This window comes from Nylanderia fulva, unplaced genomic scaffold, assembly GCF_048542155.1.
Source record: "Nylanderia fulva isolate GAGA-0341 unplaced genomic scaffold, ASM4854215v1 Scaffold301, whole genome shotgun sequence".
Lineage (NCBI taxonomy): Eukaryota > Metazoa > Arthropoda > Insecta > Hymenoptera > Formicidae > Nylanderia > Nylanderia fulva.
Window position 1 is genome coordinate 9845 of NW_028190370.1, and position 13843 is coordinate 23687.

The 13843-nt window shown below is 37.0% G+C and overlaps 1 protein-coding gene across 1 annotated transcript; it reads left to right on the forward strand.

Moving 5' to 3' along the window:
• Positions 1 to 11842: 11842 nt before the first annotated feature.
• On the forward strand, positions 11843 to 13441 carry LOC114938093 (uncharacterized). The gene has a single exon (XM_029311847.1). It carries the CDS (start codon positions 11843 to 11845, stop codon positions 13439 to 13441), a length of 1599 nt encoding a protein of 532 aa, XP_029167680.1.
• The last annotated feature ends 402 nt before the right edge of the window (positions 13442 to 13843 follow it).

Consider the following 13843-nt stretch of genomic DNA (forward strand, 5'->3'; position numbering starts at 1 on the left):
ATTCGCGTAGCTGAATATAGATTTCATTATCGTTTGATTTTTCCATCGGTGTTTTCAAATTTTTTTCACGGCAGCTGTCGCACTTTGTATTCTTGTAACCGTAGCGAGCAATATAACCAGCAAAATATGAAATTGCATTTACTTCATATGCCTCTGTTTCTAAATTTACATCTTCCTTGTTGGTCTTTATTATTTCTAAATTGTCAGAATAATTTTGTTCTGAATATTTTGTAATTTCTTCAAAGGCTGTCGCAATGAGATTATCAGCGTCGTCATCCATTTCAGTTAAATAAGTACATTCTTTTGTAATGGAATACTGTTATTTTCCATTTCATCATGAACTTTCGATGTACCATTCGTTAATGAAAACGTTTCTTGACAAGTTACATTTCCTCTGTCGCTTCCATAAATATGTCCACTAGATAAAATGTGCCGCAACGTTAACCGTACCATTCTGGCAGTTGGATTACGGTTGAATCCTCCACGTCCTCTAATTTTTCCAAATGTATGTTCTACAGAATCTTGGTTGCATAGTGCAGTGGCAAGCTTGAAATCCAGATAGTGTTGTTTGATGGAATGATACATTGATAAAATTGCTTCCACAGTCGTAATCATTCCATCAAAGCACGGAGGTCTCGACATCTTGTTGGGGGAAGTACTCCACTTCGAACACCATGCAATAAAAGACTTTAATAATTCTTCAACCATTGAATTATCATCTGATAACGGACCCTTTACTCCTATCCAATTATTTAAATGATATACATTCATAGCATCTATTACTTTATTCATTTTGTAAACAAATTCTGCAGATGCTTTCCATGAAGAACTTTTTAACATATTGCTTTGGCCTGCTGTTGATATTGCTGCAGCAAATCTTGCACTTAACATTTGAAATGCTCTTTTCACATTCATGACTTCAAAATTGTTTGGGTAAAAGTGCGCGTAGGTAATGTGATTCAATAAATTTGAAGTATTTAATTTTCTGTCAATTTGCCATGTTGCAAATAAGTCATGAAAAGACATAATAATTTCGCCATTCACATAAATATATTTATGAGATCTTAACTGGCTAATCAACCGCTTGATAAGATAAGGCCAATCAAAAGAACCAAAATAAGTTTCATTGTTTAATGAAAAAAACTTATGTGGAGAAATTTGCCAAATATTAAAAGCTTTTCTATTTGCTCCACCTTGGTCACATGTGATTATCTGTACATTTGCTCCTACATCTTTTAATTTCTTTAAACATATCTCAGTGAGTTCAATAATCTCCTTATGTGTTGAACTTTTTCCAGTCAAAAAGTATGCTACTATTTGCCGCCAAGGATTTTCCGCATTAATACTATCAAGGCAAAATAGTAGAATATGTCCTGCTGGTTCATTGTGTCGTCCTAGGGGTCCGAGATCTATTAATCCCTCGATGAGATCATATTTTCGGCTGTATTCTTCAAATTTTTTTATTGACATCTCATCGAATTTTAAACAGCCAACTCTTTGAGAAGGTGGTAGTTTGGACAAATTTTCTTGAATTTTATTAAATATTTCTTCACAAAATCCTGGTCGAATTTCTGTTTCAGATATCCAATTTCTAACAGAAGATTCCGATGGAAGATTTAGTCCAGCTTTTCTCATCCGTGAATATCCACTTGCTGAATAATAAAACATTGTTTTTGCTAAATCTTTTTCTTCTTTTGTGTATTCTTTTCGACCCTTATGTAGTTGAAGTTTTATCACAGTTCTCGCAACTGATTTTTGACATTTCTATCCATCTAAAAATTCATCAACACTGTGTTTGCAAACGTTCTTGTTTTTCCGAATTGCAATATTACGTTTTTGCAACATAGCAGTTATATTTTTTCGTTTTCTCTTCTTCTGCATAAGAAGTTTTTTTAATCTCAAATTTTCTTTTTTTAATTTTTCAATTTCGGACAATTCATCTTCATTATATATTTTTTTAGGAGCAGACTTTTTTTGCGGTTTTTTTATTCGCTTTTTTATCGTGTTTGCTTTTACTTCTTTTTGCGAATAATTATCCAAAAATAGTGGAAGATTTTCATTATTAAACCACTCATCGTCTGCGAAGTCATCTCCGAAATTACAGAAAAGTTCTTTTCCGGAAGGATAACATCTCTTAGGGGCCATTTTTATTGTGGCCACTTGATTTTTATTATGTTCTGCTTCTTCTATGTTTACTTCTAAATCGGTATGCGTTTCGACTTCCATTCGAATGCAGTCTTCATTTTTTGAATTAACATTTTGTAGTATATTTTCATTTGTTCTGCTTTCTTCTGTAATCTCTTCAGTTATATCTTTGACAAGCTCTGGAATCTCAATATCCTTTGAAACCCATGGTAAGGGGTTTTTTCTAATATGTAATTTCGTTTCGCTTATAAAATCTTCTTTATTAAAGTGGGCTGCACATAATCCCGCCTTTTGTATTGATGCCGGGGACCACTTATGTAACTTTTCATTACCTGTTTAAATAATTCTACAGTTTATATAATGCGTAATTAAATTTGTTCGATGAATTGATTCGTGATCGAGCTTTTCATCCAATACGCTTGTAAGTAATATCTTTTTATACTTGATATTAAAAAGAAATTTTATGTTCGTTATAAGACCTAAAGAAAGACACATGTTCAATCAGTGCCGTTAGCGCAGCGGCAGAGCACAAGAATAGTAATTTAGGGATCCTAGGTTCAAGACTGAGCTGTCATGATTTTTTTTAATTAAAAAAAAAATTTAATTATTTTATATGTCATGTAATATGTATTATTTGTTACGTAGAAATAAATATTCGGCATATATTTATTGTTAGATACGCATATATTTCTTCACATAAAGTGATAAATATAAGGCCAACTTATCGAGCTGAATATTCGAGATGTTCAGTCAACTACCATTTATTACATGTATAAATTATAAAACTACAGTCATTATATTAAAACTAACGCAAATTACAATCATTCTATAAACGTTTCGACCGCACGCGGTCTTCTTCAGTATAATTATTGAAATATAAATTCTTACAATTCACATAATATCGAAATTTAATTATAGTTATTCAGAATCAAGAGTTTTTGAGTAATTAACGCGTGTTTCAATCCGTCCTGTCCAACAATGTTCGCCTCGATATGATCCCTGATTTTGTTCAGATCTCGGATAGTTTCATCGTTAATATGCGAGAAATTAACCCGTTCCGTAGGCGCTATCATCGTTCTTCTTGATAATTTTGCTACTTATTAACAGTTATTAAGGATGACACATAACAAACCAACAATACAGAAAGACAGCTCATTTTAAACTCTCAAAAACTCTTGATTCTGAATAACTATAATTAAATTTCGATATTATGTGAATTGTAAGAATTTATATTTCAATAATTATACTGAAGAAGACCGCGTGCGGTCGAAACGTTTATAGAATGATTGTAATTTGCGTTAGTTTTAATATAATGACTGTAGTTTTATAATTTATACATGTAATAAATGGTAGTTGACTGAACATCTCGAATATTCAGCTCGATAAGTTGGCCTTATATTTATCACTTTGTTTTCAATATACGAGCGACAATTGTATTAATTTATTTCTTCACATATTTAAAATACATAAAATAATTGTAATATAAAGATCATATTTTAGCAGAGAAATATTTTGAAAAATATTTTTACTTTTTAAAGATATAATAAATAATTAAAAAATAAAATAAATAAAGAAGTAAGACATAAAAATGTTTTTGTTTATTTTTTAATTACATTGCACCGGTTGATACAAATAATGAAAACATAAAAAATTTCTTTCTAAAAATATTTTATTTATGTTACGATTATTGTATGTATTTTAAATATATGAGGAAATTATGCGTATATATCTAACAATAAATATATGTTGAATATTTATTTCTACGTAACAAATAATGCATATAACATGATATATAAAATAATAAAAATTTTTTTAACTTAAAAAACAAAAATAATTATGACAGCTCAAATTTTGAATCTAGGGGATCTCTAAATTATTATTTTTGTGCTATCCCGCTGTGCTAGTAGCACTGATCAAACATGCATCTTTCTTTAAGTCTTATAACAAACATAAAAATTTCTCTAAATTACAAGAATAAAAAAATATTACAAGGCGCATTAGACGAGAGAGAGAAAATTTCGAACACACATCAACTTAATTTTAATACAAATTTATCAAAAAGAGATCGGTGAAGAGTCAACCACGACCTCTCCTTGATAATATACTTAAAAAAATTGTAATTAAATTTCATTAAATAAAGTTACTTGAAATTTTTAAGACACTCGTTTTTTTATATTTCACAAAATTAATTTTTTTTCGTTGTCGTCAAATATTTTATATATTTTCAAGAATTTTATTAATTGAAGATCAATAATCGACAAGATAAGACTTCTAATTTCAGGTCAGCAAAAGCCAATAAAACATAAAAGAAGAAGAGAAAAATTTTGTATTTTTACTTACCACAGTTTCTTATCCAAATGTCAAATCTTTCATCAGTCTTCCGTGGAAAACGAAACAATTTACAGTTATCTGATTTAATATTATTACAGTCTTTGTATACACATCTGTCGAATATCGTCATTTTCTTCACATTATTGTTATCCATTTTGATCCACGAAAAATACCTGCAAAAATCGAAAACAAATCGCCGGCCGCGAACCGACAAAGCACACTATCTCCGCGAATTTCTATACGAATCTCGTGATTTTATCGAAACTACAATTTTGTTAAAACTGTAGATTCGTAAAATCTGATCACTACACACACACACGTCACAATATTTTTCAATAATAACGAAAAAATCGTAAGAATTGAAAATCGCAAACGAAAGCACAATGGGAATTCGTTCTGTGACACGGTCGCAACGTGGTCACTCGAGAACGTCAGAAGCTTGTGAGCTTACAGCGATGAGTAAAAACAATTGCGTATCTATTTCATTGCGTTTATCTGTTTAAACGCGCGCTTTAATTTTTCCAACGTTTTCGCCTCTTTATATTTTAAAGGTCTTCTCTTCTAAAAATCTTGTTTTAAAGATCCTCTCCGCGAGCAAAATTGGAAAACATAAATTATTTAAAAACAAATTATTTCATATTTTTACTTTATTATTTGTAAATCCTCGGTAATTTCAAAATTTTTCTATTTGAAAATTATTAATTTTCTATTGCCAATTAATTTTATCACAGACTTTACTCTTATTCCCATTGCACTTTTGTTTGCGGTTTTCAGTATACGATTTTTTATCGTAGTTACTGAAAATTATTATTGTGAATTATACTTGTGCAGTGATTTGAAGAATTTATAATTTCGTTGAAATTGTTGATTCTTCAAAAAAATTACGAGATTCGCGGAAGTTGCGTGCTTTCTTGGCATTTTCCGTTCGCGGCAGGCGGTTTATTTTTTATTGTTGCAAGTGTTTTTTTTTTTATTAAAATAGATAATAATGTGAAATAAATCACGATATTTGACAGATGTGCATATATATAGAAATTGTAATAATAATAATATCATATCATAAAATTGTAAATTGTTTCAATTTTTTATAGACTGCGATAAAAGATTTTACATTTGGATAAGAAACTTGCGGTAAGTAAAAATATAAAATTCTTGAAAACATGTACTAAAAATATTTGATAACGTAAAAAAGTGAACTTTGTGAAAAATAAGGAACTTAAAAATTGCACTAAGAAATAAATGGGCTATATGTGAGCCGTGCGCGGATGTAAGGTGTGTTATATCGAAATTTAATTAATAGAATTGAGAATTAATCCCAATTTTAAGTCTTACAAATGTCTAAGCTAATTTTTTGTACCTCGTATACATTTTTGAAAATTATATCGAAAAATTAAATTTCAATATGCGTCTTACATCTCACATTTCGCATACGGCTCACATATAGCCCATTTATCTCTTATACTTTATTTTAACCCTTATAGAAATTTATCACTAGTAACGCTAATTTATCACTTATTTCGAGTAATTAATCACTTTTATTTCGAATACTTAAATTACTGTATATTATAGTATTTTAAATACTCGAAATAAGTGATTAATTGGCGTAGTAATAAATTTCTACAAGAGAATAAGGAGCCTTTAAATTCTTAATGTAAAAAATTTCAAGTAATTTTCTTTAATAAAATTTAATTAAAAATTTTTTAACACTGTTATATCACACATTTAAAATCGTAATTATTTCAATAAAAAACATTTTATGTGTAAAAAATATATTTTTAACATTTAATAAATTTTATATATATATATGCATATGTTAAATTCTCTCTCTCTCTCTCTCTTTCTCTCTCTCTCTCTCTCTCTCTCTCTCTCACACACACACACACACACACACACAACGGGGGCCAAATCTCTCAAATTGGTCTCATGATCAATTAGTCTGGATTCGCACCAGGGGCAAAGTCTGTTGGTAATGTCGAACGAATTTAGCCTGGACTCGCACCAGGGGCAAAGTCTTGTGACGAAATTTAGCACGGACTCGCACCAGGGGCAAAGTCTTGTGACGAAATTTAGCACGGACTCGCACCAGGGGCAAAGTCTTGTGACGAAATTTAGCACGGACTCGAACCAGGGGCAAAGTGTGTCGGTAAGGGGCAAAGTCTATCGCACGAAGGTGGCGGTCTCTTCTTTAGGCAGGCCTTTGGCGATCTGTCTATTAATCTGTGTTCTCGGCGTCCCTGAGGTATAGCCGGTGTAAGCAGGTTGCCTCATAAAAAATAGAGAGCGCCTCATTCTTTCTAGCCTAGGAATAGAGAGAGTAGGAAGGTCACTAGGACGTGACAGTGTCGACGCATTACGTACTTTAAAGTACTTTACAACTTGTAAATTAATATCATTTTATAAATAAATAATACTTATCTAATATATCTTTGTGTTATTTTTGTTATTATATAATTCCTTAAATAATTCTTGGTTGTTAATTTTTTTTATCTTTACTTAACTACAATTGAAAAAATTTGTTAATTAAATTTTGTCAGTTTACGTCATGATAAATGTATTAAATATATATATTATACTTATTACAAATGTGTCGTGTGACGTCCTGCCATTGATCGAAACCCTAATTTTTTTGCGCTGACATCATTTCTTGCGAGAACCTATATAATTAATTATTTTGAGAATGATTTAACTTAGAATTAGACGTTTTTATCATTTATCGTTAGTAATACCGGCATAGGGAATCTTCTAGTTGTAACTAGTCTAAGGACTAGCAACGCGACCAATCCAACACAACTAGCGCATACCTATAAATTACTAGTCGTTGCCATCTCTTACAACCCTAACGGTATGAACGATAAATGCGAAATATAATCAATGTGTGCAAACCTATTAATCAATGTGTGAACCCTATAATCAACATGTTTGAAATTGAGTAATCTTATTTATGGAATAGTTAAAATGATGAATCGTCCGAATAAATCTCTTAATCACACAATGGTGAATGAATTATAAAAATTGATAAATTCTAATGACCGACTATTTGTCATAAAATATTCCATAAAATCTTTTCTTTAATTTATAAGATAACGTAAATGATGCGCCTCAATTGTAATTATATTTATGGAACCTGACTATCTTTATCACTATTATCAATGATTGAAACTACTCGGATTCTTGCAACTTAATGTCAGAGATGTTATTCTCCTTTTTTCAATATATTCACATAAATAAGGATTCCATAAATATAACAACATTTCACCATAACTATATAAGAATATACCACGTTGTAAAATCATAACTATATAATTTAGCAATTATAACTTCATTTTATTATATTAAATTGCAATAACTAGAATATAGCAAAGAATTATATAGAGAACGATTTCAGAAACGTATAGGAGCTAGCAAGCGAACAATAGAAACCCCTACGTGCGGCTAGCGTTTGAACTTTCTGTCGGCCGGACCGGCCCCGATCTTGATACGATAAGCAACCCCGCGTCTTTCGGGATACTAACAGCTGCACGTCATGAATCTCGAGAACCAACAAATCATAGACTACTTTATTTACGACTTATTCTCTCTTAAATTTTCTCGTCGTCTATCACCTTATATGGTCATGATAGATCCTCTTGACCATATTTGATCAAAAGAAGAGCTCACTCGTTGCCTTCTCAGAACCCCCAAATCACCCCCTTCTTTTATAAGAGAATTTATTATGATATCTTCTGCAACGTCTTTTCCTGCTCCGAAACGCCAAGTTCGGACAGGGGAGCGTTCAATTTAAAGAGTTTCCAAGTTTAAATAATGAAACGGTAAAAATCGGTATCAGAAGAGTTAATTACTCGCACTTAGGGGCGTTTATTAACTCACGGTAAAGTTGGGCGCCAGGCGCATGTGAATGCGCCACGAGACTAATGTGAACAGTACTTAAGGTAACTTCCCCAGCTGTTATACAAGGTTTGTTCGCGTCGCATGCCTCAACTTGCTTTTTTTTTACTTCAATGCGCTCGTATTGGTCCAATTCGAGGAGCGCACCAATACAAGCGCATTGGAGTAAGAAGGAGTAAGTTGGAGCATGCGACGCGAACAAACCTACAGAGTCGCGGGTCTATAGGATCGTTGGGTCTATGGTTGAGAGAGAGGTATAGAGAGACATACACGTGGTGTTATAATTTGACAGATATATATATATTTGACACTTAGGATTTACAATTTGACATCTGATAAATACAATTGGATAAGATAATTATGTAACAAACAGTAATATATAAACTAACGGTAGGGAAACAAAAATATAATATCATAAGATCTGCGAATATCGGTATTTCGGAATCGATCTACAAAATTCTTATTAATTACACAATGTGAAACATCTTAGATAATTTCGCGACAATTGTATATGAACGGGATAAACAAAGACAAAATCGGTGAACATTATGAGGGTCCAACTTATTATCGCGAACACGCGGTATAGACAGAGGTCACAATAAGATACTTCGAGAGACACGGCGCGGTATGCAAAAAAAAAGGTAACAAATAGATGACGGTAATTTCGTGGCTCTCGCACGACTCTCCTGCCGAGTCGAAAAATATGAGATATTTAACAAACTCGCGGAGAATGGCTACCCGCAAATTCCGAAAATCTAATAATCGAGCATATAAGAAACGTGACTCTGAATATCTCGGTAACCTGAATTTATGATAATTACTTTCGAAACGATGGACTGTCGGCGGCACTTTTCGGAGAGGGCTCGGCTCGCGAAACGCGTAGTCGGCTGGCCCCGCGATACGATACTCAAGAAACGAGAAAAAAGAAAAGAGAGACCGTTCTCTCGCACACAAAACGATACGAAAAACGAGAGAGTTCGGTACTCACGGTAATTACAATATACGATCAATACCCACGGCACCAACCAACATGGATCTACGACTACTCGAGAGGCGGCTTACAGTTTTTGGCGGTGAAGTCTGGTCCTCGGGTCGCAAGTTTGAAGTCCTGGAGGCACCCTCTCTGTTCTAAGGCACACCAAACAATGGAGAGCCGGGCCTCGCGCGTCTCGGTACCTTTCTTGCCGCGCCGATCTCTCGCGCATTCCCTCGATAATAGGGTCGATGGCGGGGGCCATAAGGTCTCCCCTTACTTCCCCTTAGCTGGGGGTGATTCTCTCTTCGGTATCTTCCTGCTGCTCGAGAGAATTTTTCTCCGGGTATGTTCCTGTAGCATCTCTCCTGTGGGAATAGGCGGTAGGCTGGCCGGGCCCTCCGTCGTCTCCCTCCAGGGTCGGCCCCGGGATTGATCTTGCCCGGAGTCCTCTCGGTATCTATAATAGTTTCACCCGCATAAATTTTGCGCGAGAGATATCAAATTAAATTGCGGCTACTCGATACTTAACTGCGCGAGGTCCCGTGCTCTCTCTCTCTCTCCCACTCTCGCTCCATCCTTTTCTCTCAGCTGCGGCATTCCGGCATCCTCCGTCTCTCTCTTGCTTCACCAAGTCTCGCTGTCCGTTCTCTCAAGCCGTCTTTGTCGCTCTCCCTACGAATCGTGTTGCACGCGCATCGACAGGCCGACGCTGCGTGCAACTGCGATTCTCGCAAAAATACGGTAATAAAAAACAAAACAACGCAAACGGATCGCACCCTCCCCGAAATGAGGGGCGCTCCAGCTCCCCAGGGCCCACCCGATCGGGCTTCTCGTTCTTGTGACGGCGCCCCAAAAGCGTCACGTCACACTTCCTAGAAAAGCGTTTTCGTGGGAATTCTCTCATTCAAAAATTTGCACACGACACCAAGATTTTTCGTTTTCGAGGGGTATATAAACCCTAGAAAATCTGGCCGCACGACGGCATTTCATCAGAAAAGTTACATCCTACATTGTCGCTAGCCGAGGAGCGCAGCTACAATTTTGTATCATCCTAAAATTACGCGACAGCATTTCATCATAGAAAAGTTACAGAGTTACATTTTAAATTGTCGCTAGCCGAGGAGTGCAGCAACAATTTCGTATCATCCTAAAAAGATCATAATGATTTATAACGCGAATCTCGAAATATAAAACTTTGTCAACGACGCTTAGTCGCTGTAACCTCGCGTCAATTTGTAACTTGGTATATTGTTCAAGTCACGGGTTAGCCGTCGACGTCGCTGACTTCGCGTGTTGCGACAAAAGGTCGCTCGCGAAATCTATACCGCCGGCTCGGTAATCCCGCGCCCCGGCATAATTAGTGCAGTCTATAACGAGACATTATATCTTCGTGTTTCAACACACGGTCGTGCGCGAATAAGTTCCCGTCGGTTCGGTAATCCCGCGCCTCGGTATACTTAGTGCGGTCTCTGAGGACAAATATAAGTCTCTCGCGTTTCGATACATCGTTCGCGAATAAAACACCGTCGGCGTAATTGCTCGCACGGTGCATTGAATAAGTTTTTGTCGCGAACTCACGTTCTGACGGCGCAGCTATACGCGCCTAGAAAAAACCGTGACGCTCATTCTGTGACATTTTTTTGTCAACGATTTTAACTCGCGGTTATAATGACCAAGTTAAAGGTTTTACTCGCCGAGCAGAGCGAGACAATCGACACGTTGCAACGAGTCATCGTGAATTTTAAGAAATTAGCGAAGGCTAATATCACATTGCCCAAGACGCAAGGGCGTCTCACAAATCTGGAGCCACTTTGGGTTTCCTGCCGTGAACTTCATGCCAGGATACAGCTCGAGGCTACCCCGAAGGATCGAAAAACTCTACCGTACTTCCTCAAAGAAGAATTCCTGACGACAGAAGAAATCTACCTTGAGACGGCTGACCTTCTTCAAGACACGATAAGTCGACTTACAATTAGTCAAACTCCGATTTCGTTAGATCGCAGTACGGATTCTTCTATTCGCGATAGCAATAATAACCATTTTCAGTTGCCGCGGATTACTCTTCCGTAATTCTCCGGCAAGTTTTCCGATTGGGAAAGTTTCAAAAATACTTTCGAGTCACTCGTGGCAAAAAATGATACGCTGTCAAATACGCAGAAATTTCATTATTTGAAAACAAGCGTTATCGGAGACGCTGCTTTAATAATTAATAATCTGAGAATTTCGGAGAAAAATTACACATCCGCGTGGCAACTTTTGATCGACAAATACGACGATAAATTAACTTTAATTAATTCTCATTTAAATGCGTTTATGAGTTTGCCTGTCATAAAGCATGAAAACGTGGCAGATCTAAGAAAATTGCGCGACACAGTGGCTGCATCAATCGCCGCGCTGAATAATCTGCAAAGACCGATTGGTCATTGGGATGATCTCTTGGTATATATTATATCTTAAAAATTTAGTGCTAAAACACGCAGCGAGTGGAACTTAAGACGTTCCACTATGGATTTGATTCCGTCTTATAGAAACATTCACGATTTCCTCACAATGCGCATCCGTGGATTATCAGACTTCGCTGACATTTCAACGGAAGGTACTAATACAAAGCGCGACAAGCCGCGATCGTCAATTAATAATGTTGCTACAGTAAAATGTATTTGTTGTTCGGGCGATCACTTTGTTACTAAGTGCGAAGAATTTCGCCGAAAGTCGACTGCGCAGCGAAGCGAAATTGCACGTAAAAGTAAAGTCTGCTTTAATTGCATGAAACCGGGACATATTTCCCCGAAATGTACGCACAAACAGCGATGCATCCACTGTCGCCGATCGCATCATACATTGTTGCATTACGCGAGCGGTCAAGCGTCAGACATAAATGAAAGTTCGGCGTCGACCAGGACGAGCATACCGCCGATTTCAAAAACGGACTCCTCGCCCGTTTCCGACAATGCTGCTGTCGCAAGCGTTCAAACGATTAAACCGCCGAGCATCGCATCTCCGACCATTCTTCTCGCGACCGCGTGGGTTGACGTGCATACCGCGGAAGGTAGATCATTTAAAGTTCGCACGTTGTTGGATCAAGGATCCAATTTTAGTTTTATTTCGGAAGCATTGTGCCAAACGATACGAACCGGAAGGCAGCGAGCCAATTTGCAAATTAAAGGATTTGGTGAGAAATATATCGGTGCTGCGAGATCACGAATGTCCTTGCGATTGACACCGTGCAAGAAATCGAATCCCGCGTTTCCGATTACCGCGTACGTGTTTCAACGAATCACGTCGTACGCCGCGTCGCGAACTCAGCCTGTTGACTCGTGGCCTCATTTGCAAGGCCTCTCCTTAGCGGATCCGGATCCGTCAAGCAAGTATCAAATTCATATACTGATTGGGGCGGACGTTTACGGATCGCTTTTGATGCGCGATTTGCGGCAGGGACCTCTCGGAACTCCCACCGCTCAATTAACCGCGCTCGGGTGGATAATTTCCGGCTCTACTGAAAAAAACAACCAAGCTTCAACGGAAGCAGCCGTGGTAAATAGCGTCCTCGCCGAGGACATTAACTCGCTTCTCCAAAAGTTTTGGGAAGACGAGGAAATTTCGTCGATTTCTCCTCTCACGGAAGAGGAGGAGAGGTGTGAGCGGCATTTCGTCGAGACACATAGTCGTTCCTCCGACGGAAGATATATAGTTCGACTGCCGTTTAAGCACGATCCACCGATCGACATCGGGGAATCGTTATCCATCGTGCGTTCCTTGTATAACCGCATGGAAAGAAAATTACGTAATCGGTCCGAAATTTACTCGCAGTATAATGAATTTCTTGCGGAGTACGAATCTCTCGGACACATGACTCGAGTGAACGAGTTGGAAAAAACAAAATTTTTGCCGGTTTATATCCCGCACCATCCAGTGCTGCGGGAAACCAGTTGTACTACGAAGTTGCGCGTAGTTTTCAACGCTTCGTGCAAAATGCGGAACGCCACGACGTTGAATGACTATCTATTAATCGGGCCTAAATTACAGCAGGATCTTTCTGCTGTTCTTTCACGTTGGCGTAAATGGCGCCACGTCTATACGGCGGACATCGCCAAGATGTTCTGACAAATTCGCGTACATTCCGAAGATGTAGACTTTCAGAGAATTCTTTGGCGTCCAACGGATGACGCACCGGTCGAACACTTTCGACTTTTAACGGTGACATACGGTCTTGCTCCGGCTCCGTATTTCGCAATGCGCGTTCTCAAACAACTCGCTCTTGATGAGGGTTTCAATTACTCCGCCGCGGTTCGTATTCTAAATGAATCGATCTATGTAGACGACACTTTGTTTGGCGCTGACGATATGAATTCACTAAACGATACGCGAATTCAATTAATTGAACTAATGAGGAGAGAAGGTTTTCAACTCCAAAAATGGGCCTCGAATACGCGTGAGCTTCTCCGTGATTTTTCGCACGATCAACCGGAAGTCAACGACCATCTCATAATGCCGGATGAGTCTCTT

Bases quoted from the DNA above. Each gene is read 5' to 3' on its own strand.
- LOC114938093 (XM_029311847.1), top strand. From the start codon at position 11,843: ATGGATTTGATTCCGTCTTATAGAAACATTCACGATTTCCTCACAATG.